Raw genomic sequence first — 22,441 nt, 5'->3', positions numbered from 1 at the left:
ATTTCTCATCCTGCTATGGACTGAATGTTTCTGTCCCTTCAAAATTCATATGTTGAATTTTGAGATTCAACATTAGGAGATGGCCCTTTGGGAAGTGATTAGGTCACTGGGGTGGAGTCCTCAATGAACGGGATTAGTGGGCTTTTAAAAGAGGCTCCAGAGAGAATCCTTGTTCCTTCAGCCATGTGAGGACACAGCAAGAAGCTGGAAGGCTGTAATCTGGAAAAGGATCCTCACCAGAACCCAACCATGCTGGCACCCCGCTCTTAGACTTCCCAGCCTCTAGAATATGATAAATAAGTTTATGTTGTTTATAAGCCACCCAATGTGTGCTATTCTGTTATAGCAGCCTGAATAGACTAAGATATATCTTTTCTTTATTTACGAAGCTGAGAAGTATTTCAGGAAATACATTTAAAATGGCTCATATTAAAATAAGAGGGCTCTAAATTAGGGATGAGGGTTTTGAGGGAAATTGTGTTCTTCAGTTAAAAACATTTAGGTACAGAAAAAAAGGATGATACTGCAATTGAAAGCAAATCACCTTTAAGACACATCAAAAGGATAGTAAAGTAAAACGATGAAATATTTCTGAGTTTTCTATGTCAGAACCTTGCATGCAAACTTACCAAATATAGGCAATTGGGGAAAAATTCATAAGCAAATAATTTAGCATATGATACTCAGCAAAACCTAATGAAAGATCATCAAGCTTGATTTCAATATATAATAAATTACTGCATTAAAAAACTATTTTGCAAATACATTACTGTTCTTAAAATAAGTTACTATATAAAATGTGAGCAGGGGCTGGGTGTGGTAGCTCATGCATGTAATCCCAGGACTTTGGGAAAGCTGAAGCAGGAGGATCGCTTGAGGCCAGGAGTTCGAGACCAGCCTGGGAAACATAGTGAGGCCATTGTCTCTACCTTGGGAAACATAGTGAGCCCATTGTCTCTACAAAAAAATAAAAAAAAAGTAGCCAGATGTGGTGGTCCACACTTGTGGTCCCAGCTACTTGGGGGGCTGTGGCAGGAAGATCGCTGGAGCCCAGGAGTTTGAGGGTACAAAGGGTGCAGTGAACCATGATAGTGCCACTGTGTACTCCAACCTCGATGACACAATGAGACTCTATAAAAGTCTCCAAAAAATAAAAAAATTAAAAATGTGAACAGTTGTGTAAACAATCATAATCTATAACTTTGACTTTTATCTCAGTTGCATGGCTTACTTACGTAACTCTACAAAATGATGAGTCTGGAAGGCTTGAGCTTTTAAGAAAAAAAATTCATTAATTTTACTGAATCCACTTTAAATTTATAGAAATACCAAATTACTTATTGAAAAATCCCAGGCAGTGTAAAAAGGAATATTCTGGGAAGTTGCTATTGCCGGTATGTTTCCCTGGTCTTATAGATGTATGTTTCCCAGGATTACTTCGTAGAGATTATTAGAATTTTAAAAATGAGAGTGGCCAGAAGTCTTCTACAGTCTCCTTAGAGAGTTCTAGAAGGGTTGGATGTCTTATTTATTTATTTATTATTTTTTTAAAAGAAGTTTATTTATTTATTTAGTATTTTTTAAAAGAAGTGTATTTTTTAAAAGAAGTGTAGAGCTGGCATAAGAGAATAGATGACTTGTACCCCGAAATCTGCTGTCTCACCTTGACTGCCCCGAACTTGGACTGTCTCAGCCTTGCCAGGGTTATAGAAGGGAGGTCACAGGGAGGGAACCTGAAGCAGCCTTCCAGTGCCATGCTAACCCTGACTTCCAAATAAGGTTAAAGCACAGCTTCATGTTATCCAGAGTCTGAAATGTCAGCCAACTTCACCAGCATGAGAAGTGCAATCAGGCAACATTATGCAGCAACATAAATATATCACTCAGTAAAATGGAAAACCATACAGCAACAACTGATGTCAACATCAATTAACATGTTTAAACAGCGACAACAGTTTACTCTATGAGTGTGCATACTGAGGAAAGAAACGCCCCCCTCCTGGAGTCTAAATCTTATCGATGGGCAGCTTACAAGTAAAGAGAGATATCTCTTCCTCCCATCTTTTCTCTATCCATTAACTTCATCCTCATTTGTGGCTTATCCTTCATTTTAAACTCCCATCTCTCCATTTATCATCGTATCCTTTGAGCATCAACCTCTCCTTCAGCAAATGTTTTTTAAAAATCACCTAAAAGAAATAACAGTGGTATGCCAATGTTTTCCATTACCTAATTTTTCCAACCTGTTACAAAATGCAACTAATAAAATCAAGAGTGAGTATCATTCCTTATGGAAGTTAAAAATTCATGTTCATCTAACACCAAATTAAGGGGCAATTTTTGACAATGCTGCAGATACCCTTCTGTACATCACTTGTGAAACGGCACTTCTTGAAGGCCCGTATTTCATCAACTTGGCAAAACTTCATTTCAAGGTCATTTCCAAATGCCCTTCTTGTGCAGAGCAGCATGCATGGCACCAGGTCAATCCTTTAGTCATTGCTGGAGCAAGCTTTCTGTGGAGCGGCAGCCTGCTTCAAAGTCAGATGGGCATTTGAAAAGCATGCCAAGAAAACTTTAAGCTTTGAAATGCTGCAGAAGGAAAGGTCGCAACATCTTTTAATTGCTTTCTCTCCCCGCAGAAGGTTGCTTTTCATATTTTTATGCAAATATTACAGACCTACCCAGTGTGAAAAACAGGTTAAAATATGTGGTAAGTGATTTTGTGCATATGTCTTCAATTGAGCAGAGTGTCGAGTGCCAAACTTCAACCAAGCTGATCATACTGTAGTTCTGTGTAAAAGCCCAAAGTGGTGGAATCTAGTTGCTATAGCTGCAAATTAAACAAATAAATGAGACACCATGGAATGCAGCAAAATATCTGTGGTCTGATTAGTTCATATTTGCCATATGTGTGAATATGAGCAGTCAAATTCTGAGTTTAAGCAAAGATCTTTCGAATAGGTATAATGAAGGGGGAATTCTTAACAATAAATAAGGAAGTTTTGAATTCTCCGTCCAAGGATTAGTAACTTACATTTTATATCAGTTTTTAAGGAATTTCATTACTTTTTTTGTTAGGAGTACAAATTCAGTGTTGCTAAAAATGTAAGATTTCTACCGGGGCAGTTTTCCTTGAAACTTTAGATTGAGATTGACACTAACTTGCTAGTTATCATATGGTAATAAGTTAAAATCGTTAGCTCTAGGGAGACTTTACTTTTGTTTACATTAACTTTGTTTAATTTTATTTATTGGGCCTGCTGTGTGGCAGGCACTGTGCTCTGTACTTGTGAGGACAACCTCATGAGTCCCACAACAAACTCTACGTTTCCTATGAGTAGAGCTCAGTAGAGAAATTGAAGAAGACCATTTGAACACAGAATTCCATTCTGACTAACCTCTTAAATCATTTACACCAAACTGTCTTCACAGAATAATAAAACCAGAGAAAACTCGAAAGGTTATCCGGTTCAGGCCCCTTTCAAATGTCTGCATTCATTAGAAGTGCAGCCTAAGGAAATGAAGTGGCTCTTTTTGGGTTAAACTGGTGTGGGGAAAAAGAAAAGAGCAAAAAAGACATATTAGTATGTACGTAGTGATGGCAGAGGGTAGGTATCAGAAGGAATGTCTACTAACAATGGTCTGTTTATCCCAGCACATGGAGATAGCAGCAATATCAGCAGCAGCACCTGGATATACAGGATCATTAGCTATATTACCAGAGCCAATGAATTAATGTACTTGATAAGGATGAAATGAGTTGTGTAAAGGGGAAATGTTTCCACCAATCTGGGCTACTTATTACAGCAAGGTTTACACATATCTGAATTACACCATTACCTATAAGCTCAGTTCCTGCATATAGATTGAGAGATGGTAAAAACCAATAGGAGAAAATCATCCTTGCTTGGATGAAAAGGAAAATAATAAAAAATGCCAGGAATGTTTATCGGTGACTTAATGAAATATGTTTGGTGAAATATAATGATAATTTAAATTCAGCAGCATCTCTAACTAGATGTTTACACGGCTCCATGGAGAAAGGCCCCACAGCACACAGGTACAGAGAGGGCAGCTCTTGAGTGGTCTAGTTCAAGATTGGCTGCTCATGGGCTGTGAGTGCTTGGGCAAGTTATTTGGACACTTGGAGGCCATCAGATATAGCTGTGCCATTTGTTTGAAAGAAGAATATGGATCCTGAAAATTACAAATCAATCAGCTTGACAAGGGTGCTATAAGGTTCTACGATGAATCACTGAAAGGCTAGAATGGCTCACTGAAGGATGCAGAAAATTCAATGATCATAGGTACCGGCTTAGGTTCACTTAGAGAAAATAATTTTATTTCCTTTCCAGAAAGTGTTACTAGACTTGGAGAATAAGGAAATGTGATAGAGGTTCGTTCACTCAACCATTCATTCATGCATTCCTTCAAAGAACATTTCTGAGACCTATTATGTGCCAAGCACTGAGCCAGATAATGAAATATGCAGACGATGCTAAGACCATCTGCCTGCCCCCAAAGGACACCAACTTCCAAAAAACGTAGCAACAAACTACAAATACAGCACAGCAGATGCTACAGGAGAGGTACCTGCTGTGTAAAGAGGGTCATAAATAACGGATAGGCATGGGAGAAGCAATGCATGCATGAGCAAGTGATGTAATGGGAGAGGTGATGCATGTATGAGCACACTCGGATGAGAAGCAGAGTTCTGAATGGGAGAAAAGGGCTCTATATCCACTCAGTTCGGGAGCGCAGTGTGCAGGGGCTGTGATAGTGTGGCTGGAGTGCTGTGTTAGCCACAGGTTAAAGGGGACAGGGAGGATGCTGAGGACCTCCTGTGCAAGCTGCACCTCAAGAAGAGGCATAAATGGGCTCAAGGAAGTCAGCCAGCACCTCAGTATCCCTCAAGAACCAGGCAGTTTGGGGACAAATTCAGTAGATCAGATTCAGAATCAAAGGGTCATGAAAAATATATGAGATTGAATTTTGTTTTCTTTTCTTTTTTTTTTTTTTTGAGATGGAGTTTCACTCTGTTGCCAGGCTGGAGTGCAGTGGCACAATCTCGGCTCACTGCAACCTCCACCTCCCGGGTTCAAGCAATTCTCCTGCTTCAGCCTCCCGAGTAGCTGGGACTACAGGCATGCGCCACCATGCCCAGTGAATTTTTGTATTTTTAGTAGAGACAGGGTTTCACCATGTCGGCCAGGATAGTCTCGATCTTTTGACCTCGTGATCTGCCTGCCTCGGCCTCCCAAAGTGCTGGGACTACAGGCGTGAGCCATCGCACTTGACTGAGATTGAATATTTTCTATTGGGGGTTGCCACACTCTTGTCCTGGCTTCTCTTTAGCTGATCGTCTTTCCACAAGACCCGGATAAAGAAGTATAAAGATAAGATGAGGATGGGAGGCCATCAACACATTCTTGCTATCTCCATGATCTGCAGAAAGGTAAACTTGGAAGTAACATGAAAAAAGGACTGGTGAAGAAAGAGGGCAGAGGCCAGGAGATGAGAGATGAGGCTGCTGCCTCAGTTCAGCTGAGAGATGACCAAATCTTAAACTAAAGCAGACATTTTGGACATGAGGAGGCTGGGGCCGATCTGGGAGCTATTTTGGAGGTGCAGCTGATAGGACCTGTCACCTAACTGTGGGAGATGTCATAGGAAGAGGAGCTTTGAGATGCATCTTGCCATTTTTGAGATGGCAACACAAGCCAAATAAGATTTAAAGGAGGGGTTAGCTCAAGCCATCAGTATGGTTTATCTCCAGGTCCTTGTATCAGAGGCAGAATGTGATGCCCACAGGGTAGTTGGATTAGGAAGCACAGACCTGGGAAGGAGGCATGTAGAGCAGAACCTGAAATCATGGGAGAGAGTGAAATCATCGTGGACAGAGAGCATGAGGGGAACACAGAGGACTGGTTTTAAATCTTGCTGAATGGATGAAGGGACTGGAGAAATTTGGGCGGCAGAAAAGAAGACTCAGTTCCTTCTGAGAGTCTTTCCTGTAGCTGAAAGCCACCCGTGACTGTGGTTGGCTATTGAAGCTCCATCACTGGAGATGCTTAATCAGAGGCTGAAAGGTAATTAGCCAGGATACTGTCCAGGTGATTTAAGGTTCATATGGTAGATGAACCAGATGATCTTTAGAATCACAAGTTTAGGATTCTAGGATTCTGTGGTTCTATGATAGAAAATGCAGCCTCTTTCCACTTTACTTTCTTTGGCAGCCACATTGATGTGTGCTGGGGTTGGAGCTTCAATTAAGAGGGAACTGGAAAGGATACAGGTATGGACTTCTGCCAAGAAAACGGGTCTGTGGCTAATGAATGATCTATCTGTGGCAGTGAAGAAGGAAGCCAGTTCCTAGAACACTATCTTCCTGCCTTCCACCACCACCTCCCCTAAACATAAAGACCTGAGGGCAAATGAATGGAAAACATATGAATTAAGTTTATTTTGAAATATCTATGGATTTAAGTATTAGGGGAGAAAGCACTTGTGTAAACCGCACTCTGGGTTTTGCTGACCTCAAATTATCTGAATATAACTTATAGACTTCTTGATGAACTAATACTATTGCTGGGCCAACTCATCATTTAAACAAAGAAACAAGGGCAGAGTGCAAGCTAAATAATAGCATTAGCCTTGAATTCTACGCTAGCATGGCAAATTAGTTCTCCAAAGGGATTTGTGATGGCATGAAATTGCCTTAAAAAGCCATTGTCTGACCGAGTGTGGTGGCTCATACCTGTAACCCCACCACTTTGGGAGTCCAAGTTGGGCAGATCATGAGGTCAGGAGATCGAGACCATCCTGGCCAACATGGTGAAACCCCCTCTTTACTAAAAATACAAAAATTAGCTGTGTGTGGTGGCGCATGCCTGTAATGCCAACTACTCGGGAGGCTGAGTCAGGGGAATCACTTGAACCGGGGAGTCAAAGGTTGCAGTGAGCCAAGATCGTACCATTGCACTCCAGCCTGGTGACAGAGTGAGACTCTATCTCAAGAAAGAAAAAAAAAAAAAAAAAAGAAAGAAAAGAAAAGCCATTGTCCGGTTATTTCCTTAGAGAGAGAGAATAACTAATACCCAGATAAAACAATTAATATGTAGAAGAGCTTTTCAACAAATTTGAGCCAGGCTGACCTGTAGCTCTGCATTGTTCTGGAATGTGTTCTTTGGACATCAGTCCAGGCCTTCTCAGACAATAATGGCAATATAACATGCACAAAAAGACCCTTTCTGGGAACAGCAGGTCATGTGTGCAGGATTTTGCTGCAGTGCAGCTGAAATTGAAGAGTGAGGTTAAATACAAGTTAGAAAATAAGTAAACGCTTTGAGGTTGTACTCTCTGTCAACTATTATGAAGGGGAGGAGAGAATGAATGAGAGAAAAAGGGAACAAGAGAAAACATGGACATAAATTGATAAGGATGATTCATTCATGCAACAAATATTGATCGTCCATTTTGTACAGGCATTGTTGTAGGTATTTGGGATAAATCAGCAACTGAAATAAAGATCCCTACCCTATGTAAATTCCATTCTATGAAGGGAAGATAGACAATAAACCATAAATAAAACATATAAGCAAAACTACATTCTATATCAAGGATGATTAGTGCCATGGGAATGGGGAGCAGGTTAGGGGATTTCAGTGAGTGGGGAGTATGGCGTTAGCTGTAGTTTCTAATTGACTGTTCGAGGTAGGCATTACTGAAAAGGTGAGGAGGAGGGTAGAGGAGTGAGCTAAGCAAATCTCTGAGGACAAAGTCCAAGAAGAGAAGGGTACCTGGGGTGTTCAAGGAACCATAAGGAGGCTAGCTTGATCCATTAACACCTATTGATTCATCAAATGGTTATTGAGTACCTATAACACACCAAGCACTATACCAGGCATTAAAGAGAAAAAAGGCCAGGTGCAGTGGCTTATGCCTGTAATCTCAGCACTTAGGGAGGCTGAGGCAGGAGGATTGCTTGAGGCCAGAAATTTGAGATCAGCCTGGGGAACACAGTGAGAACTTGGTTCTACAAAAATTTCAAAATTTAAAAATTAGCCATGCATGGTGGGGTGTGCCTGTAGTTCGAGCTACTCCGAAGGCTGGGTTAGGAGAATCCCTTAGACTAAGAGTTCGAGGTTAAAGTGAGCTATGACTGCACCACTGCACTTCAGCCTGGGCTGTGCAATGAAGTGAGACACTGCCTTTAAATAGAAGAAAAAAAAAAGAGAGAGAGAGAGAGACAGTGCGAGAGAAAGAGAGAAAAAAATTAATCCGTAAACCTTAAGTAGCCATGGAGAAGGTAGGGTATAAAGAAGTGTATGATTTGACTCTGCCATTCTGCCTTCTTTATTTTAGAACATTTTTAACCCTCTTTCTCCTCTCGTCTCCCCCTTTCCCAACTCCTTATCCTGTCTTCCTCTTTTCTATGGCCATCTCACATCTTCTCATTCATGACACTATCCTTCTTTGTTTCCTCTATTCCTCTATCTTTTTTCATTCTCCATCCTGGCCTCTCCCTGTCTCCCCTTTCTTCCTCCAGTTTTCCTTGTCTTTTTACCTCACAAGGTAGTTCACAATTTATTCAAACATCAGCTTAAAAATTATACATTTTTTCCAGTTCATAATATTCTGGTTAAAGTAATAAATAAAAAATATCATTGGCAATAGCTAAAAGTAAATGCCTTGAAATTTATTACTGATCTGAACAAACAGAATAATCAAGTCTTCACATTAAAATTTAAATCTGCAAAATCTAACATGGGAGGACTGGATTTGTTAGAACTAATGATCACAGATGAAAATTCACAATGGAAGAAGCTATCATCATCCATAAAATTTGGTAAGAAGAAAGCTTACATATGGGAATAGCATGAAGCAATTCTGAAAGCATCTGACTCATTGTTGATGTAACTCTCCTTGTTCCTGGTTTTTGGGGGTCTTATTTGTCTTCTCTGGGAGGTCCATTTGAGAGTCCTAGAGAGAGGTTCCTAAGAAATTTCTGACCTCTGTTCCAGTTTCTTACTTTCATTTTTGAAAATTTCCAGAATCTTAGTTACTTTAGAATACTTTAGAATGGAAATTGGAAAAGGCCAGTTTCTTTTTCATATAAAATATTTAAGGTATTCTTTCAATCAATAGCTTATTTTTATGAAATATCTAATATCAGTGTGGCACAGACTCCATGAGTAATGAAATGCACAATCTGTGTATCCCAGAGCTGGAAAGTTACCATAAGTCATGCTATCTACCAAAAGAATAACATCAAATCTGAGTTCCTGCAAAACCAATGATCATCCAAGTGGCATTTAATGCCTTCTCTTCTGGGAAAGACAGATGCACAAAATCTGTAGTAATTACCAAATGTCAACATAATATTGAAGAGAATAAATCATTGCCTAAATTAAGGTTCTCTTGAGGATCAGTTACATATAACAAGAACAACTGATAAATCAAGCGTGAAGAGGGGTGGAGTTTATTATTTTTTTCTCCTCATAAATTACACGGGAAATGAACAACAACTGCTGTGATTATAAGAATATCAAGATCTTGTCTGCTTAAAGATCTTTGGTAATAATAATAATAATATCCTAACCCTATTCAGTGCTTTGCATTCTGAAAGCACTTTATAAACATGAATTAGTTCTTCAGTAAGCCGAGGCACTATCTGATTGTTGGTATTTCCTGTTAGAGCATCACTGAAGCTCAGCAATCTTTCTAGAGTTTAAATATTTATTTATTTATTGCTTTCAGTATATATTTACTTCACTTGACAATGCTTTAAAATTATAATAAGCAGAAGAGAAAGGTTCATGGTTCTATTTTTGCAATGAGGAAACAGGCCAGAATAACAATAGGGCTTCTCCTTGTCAAACTGTAAACAGCCCTTTGGGGACTACGCTGTTGGCTTGTGGAGCTGTTTTCCTACTTGCCTTCTTCCATCTCAAATACACCATTTCTAGCCTGTAAAACTGCATCTGTTTTGTGTTTTTCTCAACCTGCAGCCCCACAATATCTATCAGGGTGATTTGCAGATCATAGGTTTATAATACATGTTTGTTAGATTGAATTATATCAAAGTCCAGGTCCACATGTTGCAGGCCATGCAGAACTCTGTCTCCTACAACTGTCCATGGCCACCTGCGTTACAGTTTGGAAATTCTGATTCATTTGCTGACATCACTTGTGCTTTTCTTTCATCTGATCATCAGTGGACTGAGGACAGAAAGATGGTGGAAGGACAGAAATGTAAATATGACATTCTTCCAAATTTCAAAAGCACATGCATAAACATTCTTTTAATCATCAACATTTATTGAATGCCTAATGTTTGTCATGTGCTGCAAGTTGCTGAGAATATAAAGTTAAATAGGCTACAAGGAGAGAACGATTTTTGCTTTTAGATATTGAGCCGGCTCCATTTAAATGTGCCATATTGTATATGCTTATATTTTTAATTATAATAAATTAAAACAATAATTCTCTCTTTTGATATTTTCATAGAGCCTGGAGATAACTTAGTATTTATACAACAAGATTGCATTACTTTTCTAATTCACTGATTTACTCATTTCTTCTCCTCTTCAAATAAATTCTAAGATTGGTTGCTGAGAAAAAAAAAAGTAGACAATAGAAAGGAAGGGATATGACACTCTCCTTTCATTATAATCATGTCTAACTTCTAAAACTTTAGTGTAAAACAAAAATAAAAGCCCTGTGGATTTCAGATCCTGTAAGCTTTCTTATGCCTGTTTTCTGACTAATTTTGTGCTGGGCAGTTGAATGCTGCAAATTCAAGACCGAGTTGATGACGTGTTCTGAAATGGTGTTATGATATACTTAACTATATCTCAGTTCTGTGGTTCTGGGCTCTAGATTCCTAGAAACTATGTTGAGACTCTTCAAATAATGAATGTGATTCTGCACATAAGAAGAGTGTGCATTCTTTCTTGGAATTCTTTTAATTATAAAGATCTCAACAGGCAATGACTGCATACTGTAAATGTTTATAACTTCCTATTTTCCCAATCCCTCAACATCCCCCATCAACAAGTTATGAGCACTCCAACCAGATGACCAGGTGCACCAGTGTGATAATGCTGGTACTTGTCACAAGTTCCCCGTTAGCCCTCTCCTGACATTGACCTAGTGACATTCAAAAACACCAGTGCAATCCCCTCACACCTTTTGTTTGTGTACTCTACTCTAGCCCCCAATAAAGCCACTTACCCAGGGGTTTTCTCTCTCTCTCCCCTCCCCATCTACCTGATTGAGCCCACTCCCCAGAGCTCCTATATGGGCCCTATGTGGTGGGGATTGCCACGCCTCTTGTCTCTAACTCCTGTGAGTATATATAACAGATCCTTTAATTTCTTATGTCTCTCCCAATGTTATTTCTGTGGCCATAATGGAGTGATCATTACAAACTCCAACAAAGAGACCTACTCCCCCATTTATATCACAGGTAGCCAGGCCTACAGCATCATAATCATTTGCAGAAATAGGGAAAAGTTACAGAAGACATCATCAAGATGGCTGACTAGAGGTACCCAGCATTCACCTCCTCCAGTCACATGTCGAACAGAGAGTATAGGGGAGAACACTGGAATTCAGCAAAGAAGTGACAAAGCCCCTCTGGGGCATGGAGACTTGGGACAGCAGCACAGACAGGGAAGCAAAGCACCTGGCTAGGATCGGCTCAGAGCCCAGAGAGACCTCAGGCACAGGAAAAAGGTAAGGTGAAGATCCCCAGCAGTCCACATTTCCACCCTGGCTGCCTGCAGTCCTAACAAGAGGAGAGCCCCCAGCTCACAGGACCTGAGTCCAGTATAGGGAGTTACCTGGAAACCATGTGACTGCATTGTTCCCTAGAGGAAATCAAGCAGGGCCCCAAGCCCACAGGACACAGGCTGCCACAGCACATCATCATGTTGAGAGCAGAGCCACCACCAGTGTGCATCCTGCCCTGGGGCCCCAAAACCCCTAAATCTCCTCATCTTTGGGGTCCCTCGGACATCCCACCACATCCACCCAGAGGGATGCAGAGTCATGATAGCAGCTGTGCAGCCAAGACCCCAGCATCCGAGCACACATGATATTCTACACCCCAGAAAACAGGCAGTCCAATACGGTGGGAAGGCTGCCCATGGAAAAGAGGGAGGCAGTGCATGCACTCCTCAGAATCCAAGAGCTGCCTGACTGAAGCCTGCTGTTGCTGCCACCAGCAACCTCAACCTCTGCAGTAGCAGAGTAGATGCCCCTCCCATAGGACTGTGGATTCGCCTGACCAGGCCCACCACTGATGGCAATCTGCTCCCTCGAGAGCAAAACTGCTGCAAACCCACACATGACCTCCAAGGGCCAAAGAACCAGCCTGGCCAAGATATGTCACCACTGGAGACCCCACCCCCTCCAACAAAGTGGTTTTGTACTCAAGTGCATCCCTCAGGGACCCAAGGACCAGCTGTCCAGGGCTGCTACCATCACCAATGACCCTGCCCCCTCCAGTGATGAAGCCACCCAGGCCCACTGCTGTCAGAGAACCCGCCCACTCCAGTGGTAGAGCTGCCATACACCCGTGCTTCCTAACGCCAGAGCCCCCAAACTGATCTGCCTGGTGTCCCTGTTCCCAGCAAAGCCATGCAATAGCCTCTACAAACAACCACAGTATAGGCCACTGAGGTACTCACAGACACCAATGATGCTGATTATAGCTGAAGAAATCATACGGAGACTACATTACTGCCCCCATACTGAACCAAAGCCAAAGCACCCTACCCAACTGTATATTTATGATACATATACATATACAGAAAAACATTTTTCCCTATGAAAGCTACTCCATAAAATTAGAAGAGGCAGTGTCCCACCAGATGCGCAGATATCAACATAGGGAAACAGGAAATAAGAAAAAGGAAATGTGATGCCTTCAAAGGAACACAGTAATTCTCTAAGTAACAGACCCCAAAGGAAAACCAATCTAAAATCACCTGACAAAATGCAAAATAACAAGGAAACCTGGCAAGATACAAGAGAACACAAATAGATTCAATGAAATCAGAAAACAATTCATAAGCTGAATGAGAAATTTTTAAAAATAGATATCATTAAGAAGAATGAAACAAATGTTAGAACTGAATAACTCAGTGAGTGAAATAAAAATAAAATTGAGAATTTCAATAATAGACTAGATCAGGCAGAAGAGTTTCTGAACTTGAAGACAGTTCTTTTAAAATAATCCATTTAGGCGAATGTGGGGAGAAAAAATGGCAGATAAGAGGCAGGACTAACTTGCAGCTCCCACTCAGACAAAACCATGTGTGGAGACTCACATCAAGAACTTGCTCCAGGAACCACTGCAGGAACATACCAGGAAAGCCAAGAGAAACCACAGACCCTTTGAAGGAGGTGGATTGCAGCTGCAGGCCCTGTGGGACAGCTGAGGAACTGTGAGTTGGCTTGCTTTCTCAGCTAGGAGGCTTGTAGCCTGGGGCAAGTTCTCAGCACTGCTCACCAGCTGCCTGGAAATAAACTGTGTGCTGTTGGGAGTGGCACAGTGGGAGGTGGGAGCCAGAACGGCTTTCCATGCAGCAGGCTGTATGGGAACTAAGTGGCTTTCCCTCAGTTCCTTGGTGACCTGTGTCACACAGCAGAGGCAGCCATAACTCCCCTGGGAACATAACCCCCTTGGCCTGGGAACTACACCCCCAATCTCCCACAGCAGCTGCAGCAAGCCCTGCCCAAGAAGAGTCTGAGCTCAGACATGCTGAACCCTGTCCCAGCCTGACAGTCTTTCTCTACCCTTCCTGGTAGCCCTAAGACAAAAAATATAATCTCTTGGGAGCTCTATAACCCAGCGTCACCACCTCAGAAACTTGAATACTCATCCAAAGGCGACCCTAGGGTAAGCTTGTATCCTCCCTACACTCCCACAGCTGATGCACTCTTCATAGCGCCACCTCCTGGCTAGAGGCCAACCAACACAAAACCAGTGCACAAAAATACCACCAAGAACCCTCACGGAGTCCACTTCTCTTCTCTGCTACCTCCACCAGAGCAGGTGCTGGGATCCACAGCTGAGAAACCTGGAGACAGATCACATCACAGGACTCTGCAGACACTTCCCAGTACCAGGCCAGAGCCTGGTAGCTCCACTGGGTGGCTAGATCCAGAAGATAAATAACAATCACTGCAGTTTGATTCTCAGGAAGTCCCTCTTTAGGGGAAGGGGTACAGCACCACATCATGGGAGCACCCCAAGGGACCAAAAAATCTGAACAGCAGCCTTGAATCCCAGATCTTCTCTCTGACATAGTCTACTGAAATGAGAAGGAGCCAGAAAAACAATTCTGGTAACATGACAAAACAAGGTTATTTAGTGCCACCAAAAGATCACAGTAGCTCACCAGTAATGGATCAAAATCAAGATGAAATCCCCAAATTGCCAGAAAAAGAATTCAGAAGGTCAATTATTAAGCTAATCAAGGATGCATCTGAGAAAGGTGAAGTCCAGCTTAAAGAAATGAAAAAAATGATACAGGATATGAATGGAAAAATCTCCAGTGAAAAAGCATAAATAAAAAATAATTGCAACTTCTGGAAATGAAGAAATCACACTTAGAGAAATGCAAAATGCACCGGAAAGTCTCAGTAATAGAACTGAACAAGTAGAAGAAACAACTTCAGAGCTCAAAGACAAGGCTTTTGAATAAACCCAACTCAATAAAGACAAAGAAAAAAGAATTTTAAAAAATGAATAAAGACTTCAAGAAGTTTGGGATTGTGTTAAATGACCAAACCTAAGAATAATTGGTGTTCCTGAAGAAGAAGGGAAATCTAAATGTCTGGAAAACATGTTTGAGGAAATAATCGAGGAAAACTTCCCTGGCTTTGCTAGAGATCTGGACATCCAAACACAAGGAGCTCAAAGAACATCTGGGAAATTCATCACAAAAAGATCATAGCCTAGGCACATAGTCATCAGGTTATCTAAAGTCAAGACAAAGGGAAGAATCTTAAGAGCTGTGAGGCAAAAGCATCAGGTAACCTACAAAGGAAAACTTGTCAGATTAACAGCAGATTTCTCAGCAGAAATCCTGCAAGCTAGAAGGGAGTGGGGTCCTATCTTTAGCCTCCTTAAAACAATTGTCAGTCAAGAATTTTGAATCCAGCAAAACTAAGCTTCATAAATGAAGGAAATATAGTCTTTTTCAGACAAATGCTGAGAGAATTTGCCAATACCAAGCCAGCACCACCAGAACTGCTAAAAGGAGCTCTAAATCTTGAAACAGATCCTTAAAATACACCAAACTAGAATTTCATTAAAGCATAAATCTTACAGTACCTATAAAACAATAACACAATGAAAAAAAACAAGGTATTCAGGCAACAAATAGCACGATGAATAGAATAGTACCTCACATCTCAATAATAACATTGAATTTAAATGACCCAAATCCTGTACTTAAAAGACAAAAAAAGGCAGAATGGATAAGAATTAACTAACCAAGTGAATAGTACCTCATATTCGCAATAATAATGCTGAATGTAAATGACCTAAATCCTCTACGTAAAAGACACAGAATGACAGAATGGATAAGAATTAACCAACCAAGTGAATAGTACCTCACATCTCAATAATAACATTGAATGTAAATGGCCTAAATCCTCAGTTAAAAGACACAAAATGTCAGAATGGATAAGAATTAACCAACCAAGTACCTGGTGTCTTCAAGAGACTCACCTGACACACAAAGACTCACATAAACTTAAGGTAAAGGGGTAGGAAAAGATATTCCATGCAAATGGACACCAAAAGTGAGCAGGAGTAGCTTTTCTTTTTCTTTTCTTTTTGAGATGGAGTCTTACTCTGTCACCCAGGCTGGAGTGCAATGGTATGGTCTCTGCTCACTGCAACTTCTGCCTCCTAGGTTCAAGTGATTCTCCTGCCTCAGCCTCCTGAGTAGCCAGGATTACAGGCACCTGCCACCATGCCCAGCTAATTTTTGCATTTTTATTAGAGACGGGGTTTCACTATCTTGGCCAGACTGGCCTTGAACTCCTGACCTCGTGATCCACCTGCCTCAACCTCCCAAAGTGCTGGGATTACAGGCGTGAGCCACTGTGCCTGGCCAGGCGTAGCTTTTCTTATATCAGACAAAACAGACTTTAAAGCAACAGCAGTTGCTTTAAAGAGGGACATTATATAATGATAAAAGGACTAGTCCAACAGGGAAATATCAAAATCCTAAATATATATACATCTAACACTAGAGTTCCCAAATTTATAAAACAATTACTACTAGACCTAAGAAGTGAGATAGACAACAACGCAATAATAGTGTGGGACTTCAATACTCCACTGACAGCACTAGACTGGTCATCAACACAGAAAGTTACCAGAGAAACAATGGACTTAAACTATACCCTAGAACAAGTGGACTTAACAGATTTTTACAGAAGATTCTACCCAACAATTGCAGAATATTCATTTTATTCATCAGTATATGGAACATTCTCTAAGATAGACCATATGATAGGCCACAAAACAAGTCTCAACAAATTTGAGAAAATCTAAATTATATCAAGTACTCTCTCAGGCCACAGTGGAATAAAATTGGAAATCAACTCCAAAAGGAACCCTCAAAACCATGCAAATATATGAAAATTTAAGAACTTGCTCCTGAATGATCATTGGGTCAACAATGAAATCAAGGTGGAAATCAAAAAATTCTTTGTACAATAATAGTGATACAACCTATCCAAACCTCTGGGCTACAGCAAAAGTGGTGCTAAGAGGAAAGTTCATAGCATTAAATGCCTACATCAAAAATTCTGAAAGACGACAAGTAGACAGTCTATGGTCACGCCTCTAGGAACTAGAGAAACAAGAACAAACCAAACCCAAACCCAACTGAAGAAAAGAAATAATCAAGATCTGAGCAGAACTAGGCTGGCCATGGTGGTTGTCTAGGCGCAGTGGCTCATGCCTTTAATGCCAGCACTTTGGGAGGCCAAGGTGGGTGGATCACTTGAGGTCAGGAGTTCAAGAACAGTCTGGCCAATAGGGCAAAGCACTGTCTCTACTGAAAATATACAATACACAAATTAGACAGGTGTGGTTGTGCGTGTCTGGAATCCTAGCTACTCAGGAGGCTAAGGCATGAGAATTGCTTGAAACCAGGAGGTGGAGGTTGCAGTGAACCAAGATTATTGTACCACTGCACTTTAGCCTGGGCAACAGGGTGAAATTCTGTCTTAAAAAAAAAAAAAAAAAAAAAAATGAAATGAAGTTGAAGTAAAAAAAATACAGAAGATAAATGAAACAAAAAGTTGATTCTTTATAAAGATAAAAAAGATTGATAGACCATTAGCAAGATTAACCAAGAAAATAAGAGAGAAGATCTAAACAAGCTCAATTAGAAATGAAATGGGAGATATTGTAACTGATACCACAGAAATACAAACGATCATTCAAGACTACAGTGAACACCTTTATGCACATACACTAGAAAACCTAGAAGAAATGGATAAATTCCTGGAAATATACAACCTCCCCAGATTAAACCTGGAAGAAATAGAAATTCTAAATGGACCAATAACAAAAAGTGAGATTGAAATGGTAGGTAAAAAGCTACCAATAACAAAAGTCCAGGGCCACATTTACAGCTAAATTACAGCTAAATTCTATCAGCCATTCAAAGAAGAATTAGTACCAATCCTATTATACACTATTCCAAAGATAGAGAAAGAAGGAATCCTCCCTAAATCATTCTATGAAGCCAGTATCCTCCTAATACCAAAACCGGGAAAGGGCATAACAACAAAAGAAAACTACAGACCAATATCCCTGATGAAGATAGATGCAAAAATCCTCAATAAAATACTAGCTAACTGAATCCAACAGCATATCAAAAAGATAATCCACCATGATCAAGTAGGATTCATACCAGGGATGAAGGGATGGTTTAACATTTGCAAGTCAATAAATGTGATGCACCATGTGAGTAGAATTAAAAACAGAAGATTACATGATCATCTCATTGGAGCCATTCTAGAGGTTGGCTCATCAGCAAAACCTTTCTAGACATTGGCTTAGGCAAAGACTTCATGACCAAGAACCCAAAAGCAAATGCAACAAAAACAAAGATAAATAGATGGGACTTAATCAAACTAAAAAGCTTCTACACAGCAAAAGAAACAATCGGCGGAGTAAACAGACAACACACAGAATGGGAGAAAGTCTTCACAATCTATACTTCTGACAAAGGAGTAATATCCAGAATGTACAAAGATCTCAAACAAATCAGCAAGAAAAAAAAAATCAAACAATCCCATCAAAAAGTGGGCTAAGGATATGAATAGACAATTCTCAAAGGAGGATATACAAATGGCCAACAAACATATGAAAAAATGCTCAACATTACTAATGATCAGGGAAGTGCAAATCAAAACCATCTGACTCATGTGAGGATGGCCATAATTGAAAAATCAAATAATAACAGATGTTGGTGGGGATGTGGTGAAAAGGGAACACTTTTACACTGTTGGTGGTAATGTAAACTAGTACAACCACTAAGGAAAACAGTATGGGGTTTCCTAAAGTAACTAAAAGTAGATCTACCATTTGATATAGAAATCCCACTCCTGGGTATCCACTTAGAGGAAAAGAAGTCATTATATGAAAAAGACACTTGCACATGCATGTTTACAGCAGCAAAATTTGCAATTTCAAAAATATAGAACCAGCCCAAATGCCCATCAATGAGTGGATAAAGAAAATGTGATATTATATATATGTGTATATATATATATAAGTGTGATTATATATATATATACACACACACACACTATTGAATACTACTCAGCCATAAAAAGGAACAAAATAAGTACTGGCATTTGCAGCAACCTGGATGGAATTGGAAACTATCATTGTAAGTGAAGTAACTCGGGAATGGAAAAGCAAACATCATTATGTTCTCACTCATATGTGGGAGCTAAACTATGAAGATGCAAAGGCATAAGAATGATACAATGGACTTTGGGGACTCAAGGGAAAGGGTGGGAGGTGGGTGAGGGATAAAAGACTACAATTTGACTATAATTTGCTTCAAAGAGATTTTTTTTTTTTTGGTTGTATCTACTTGTTGATATTTCAGCTTTCTGTATCTGGATGTTCATATCTCTCCCAACACTTGGAAAGTTTTCAGCTATTATTTCATTGAATAAGTTTCCTATGCCTTTTCCCGTCTCTTATTCATCTGAAATTTCTATAATGGGAATATTTGTTTCTTTAATGTTGTCCCATATGTCCTGCAGGCTTCCTTCATTCTTTTTTTTTTTGTTCTTTATTTCTTTTTTTTTTCTTTTTCATTTGAATGGATTTTTTTTTTATTTCAATAGGTTTTTGGGGAACAGGTGGTGTTTGGTTACATGAATAAATTCTTTAGTGGTGATTTCTGAGAAATCAGATTTCAAAGAAACAAAGAAAATTTATAATTAAAACTGATGAAGTACTAAAAAAGGAAGATGCCAAATAAACAACCTAAAGATGCACCTCACGGAACTAGAAAAGCAAGAACAAACAAAATCTACAATTAATAGAAGGAAAGAAATAATAAATACCAGAACAGAATTGAAATAGAGACAAAAAATTTCAAAAGACCAACAAAAGAAATACTTGTGTTTTTGGAAAAGATAAGCAAAATTGACATACCATTAGGTAGACCAAGAAAAAAGAGAGAAGACTCAAATAAATAAAATCAGAAATAGAAAAGGAGACATTACAACTGATAGCATAGAATTACAAAGGATCAGGAGAGGGTACAGCTCAGGGGTAGAGCATTTGACTGCAGATCAAGAAATACAAAGGATCATAACAGATTATTATGAACAACTATGTACCAACAAATTGAAAAACCTAGAAGAAGTGGATAAATTCCTGGACACATATAACCTATCAACATTGAGCCAGGAGGAAACAGAAAACCTGAGTAGACCAAGAACAAGCAATGAGATTGAATAAGTAATAAAAAGTCTCCCAACAATGGAAAGCCCAGGGCAGAATGGCTTCACTGCTAAAGTGTACCAAACTTATAAAGGAGAACTACCACAAATACTTCTGAAAATATTCCAAAAAATTAAAGAGGAGGGAATTATTCCTAACTCATTCTATGATGCCAGCATTACCATGATGCCAAAATCAGACAAGGACAGAACCAAAAAATTAAACTATAGGCCAATATCTCTGATGAACATAGATGCAAAAATCCTCAACAAAATACTAAAATCCAACAGCATATCCAAAAGTTTATATTTATCCCAGAGATGAAAGGATGATTCAACATACATAAATTAATAAATTTGACACCTCTCATAAACAAAATGAAGGACAAAGCCTATATGATTATCTCAATAGACACAAAAAAAGTATTTGATAAAATTAAATATCATTTACAATAACAACTCTCAACAAATTAGGTATAGATGGAATATACCTTAGTACAATAAAGGCCATATATGACAAACCCACAGCCAACATTATACTAAAGAGACAAAAGCTGAAAGCTTTTCCTCTAAGATCTGGAAGAAGATGGAACTAAAAATGATGAGCTCATAGAAGTAGGGAGTAGAACTGTGGTTATCAGAGGTTGGGAAGGCTAGCCAGGAGGGGAGAGTATGGAGAGGTTGGTTAGGAGACACACAATTATAGCTAGATAGGAGGAATAAATTCCAGTGTTCTAGAGCAATATATAGAATGAATATAGTTAACAATAATTTATTGTATATTTTCAAAAAGCTAGAAGAGAGGATTTTGAATGTTCTCAATATAAAAAAATGATAAATGTTTGAGAATATATATATGCTAATTACCCTGATTTGGTCATTATACATTATATATATGTTTTGAAATATCACTCTGTACCCTGTAACTATGTTAAATTATTACATGTGTGCTAAAATTAACTTTAAAAGGTACAAGTAAAGGAAAATAGAATTAAGTAGCTGGTATACAAAGGAGGCAGGGAAACATTTAAATTTTATAGCATATGTATGTGGTACCCATTGAAAATTAAAATAAGCATGTACATTTTTGAAAAAAGCTACAAATAAAGCTAATGAAGTACTAAATAAAATGTTTTATCCTCCTACATTGTCATATGTAGTTTTACAAAACAAAATAGAAAATATGTGATTGGATAAGCAGTAAAGCATATATATTTATAAGCTATAAATATAAATATTTAATATTTAATATAATAAGAGTATAAATATTCTAAAACTATATTTTCCTTGCTTTCATTTCAGCAAAATTATTAAATATGCTATTAGAATGGAAAATTTCACAAAATTTTCGCTCTACTGATAGTAATAATCTAAAAGATCAATCAAAAATAAAATTACAATCAAAATGTATACAATCTGAATTTTCAATTAAAATACATACATTAAAACAAATGTGGGAACTTTTTTGTTCTTGAGACAGGGTCTCACTCCTGTCACACAGTCTGGAGTGCAGTAGCATGATCATGGCTCACTATAGCCTTGACATCATGGGCTCAAGCAATCCCCCCACCTCAGCCTCCTGAGTAGCTAGGACTACAGGTTCATAACACCACATCCAGCTAATTTTTTTTTTTTTTTTAAGAGACAGGGTTTCACCAAGTTATCCAGACTGGTAAGAAATTTTGAATGGACTTATTTCCATATATTTAAAAGAGTTATTTTTAAATTAATATTAAAAACCAATTAGAATTAAAAGCAAATACAAATTATAATAGTTATTAAAACTTAAAATATTATTTAAACAAAGAAGAAAATGCTCATTTATTTGAAATATCATTTTATTACACATTTTATGAAAATTATTCATAATTCTAGCATTTAATATTCATATTTTAATTGCTAGGCTAAAAGATCAGCATCATGGTTTATCAATTTTGTAGCTATAGTTACACAGATACAGAATTCAAGTAATGTAAATTGCTTAATATTGCAAAATATGCCTGAGCCACCATGCCACAACTTCTTTCTCCTCAGTAATTCTGGAACTATCAATTGGAACATGAGGAAAAACAAAGAACTTGTCATTTATCACTATTAGGACACAGAATTCATTGTGAAAGAATCTATTGAGCTCATATTATCTTAGAGGATTTGACATATTAACTAATTTATCTTTTTTCTTTCCTAAATATTTGTGTCATTCAATTCCTCCTGGTGTTTCTAAGTAGTATTTGTCTCCAGGAGTAAGAATTTTAAGACATCAAAGTGAATCAAGGTAAAATTAACAGAGGCAAGTCAAAGTTCTAATGGCTGGATATATGCTTAATAAACCATTTGTTCAAAACATTAAAAATTTAGAACCAGGATCCACAAAGGCTGTGATTCATTCTCTGGCATAAAGGTAATATTGTGCAGTTCAGGCCTGTTA

The 22,441-nt window shown here is 38.8% G+C and overlaps 1 protein-coding gene across 18 annotated transcripts in view; it reads right to left on the bottom strand.

Annotated features, from left to right (window-relative positions):
* The window catches only part of AIG1 (androgen induced 1), a 275,458-nt gene that overhangs the window by 150,135 nt on the left and 102,882 nt on the right, over positions 1–22,441 (bottom strand). The window contains exon 4 of one of the 18 annotated variants that reach the window (XM_023183765.1): positions 1,698–2,833. The exons of the other annotated variants lie outside the window; for them this stretch is intronic. Coding sequence (XP_023039533.1) covers positions 2,828–2,833 — 6 coding nt within the window. The 3' untranslated portion in view covers positions 1,698–2,827. Of the gene's footprint in view, positions 1–1,697; positions 2,834–22,441 lie in introns of those variants that run through there. 18 annotated transcript variants of the gene reach the window in all.

Source organism: Piliocolobus tephrosceles, chromosome 5, assembly GCF_002776525.5.
Source record: "Piliocolobus tephrosceles isolate RC106 chromosome 5, ASM277652v3, whole genome shotgun sequence".
Classification (NCBI taxonomy): domain Eukaryota; kingdom Metazoa; phylum Chordata; class Mammalia; order Primates; family Cercopithecidae; genus Piliocolobus; species Piliocolobus tephrosceles.
This window is presented reverse-complemented; position numbering and strand designations above follow the sequence as displayed.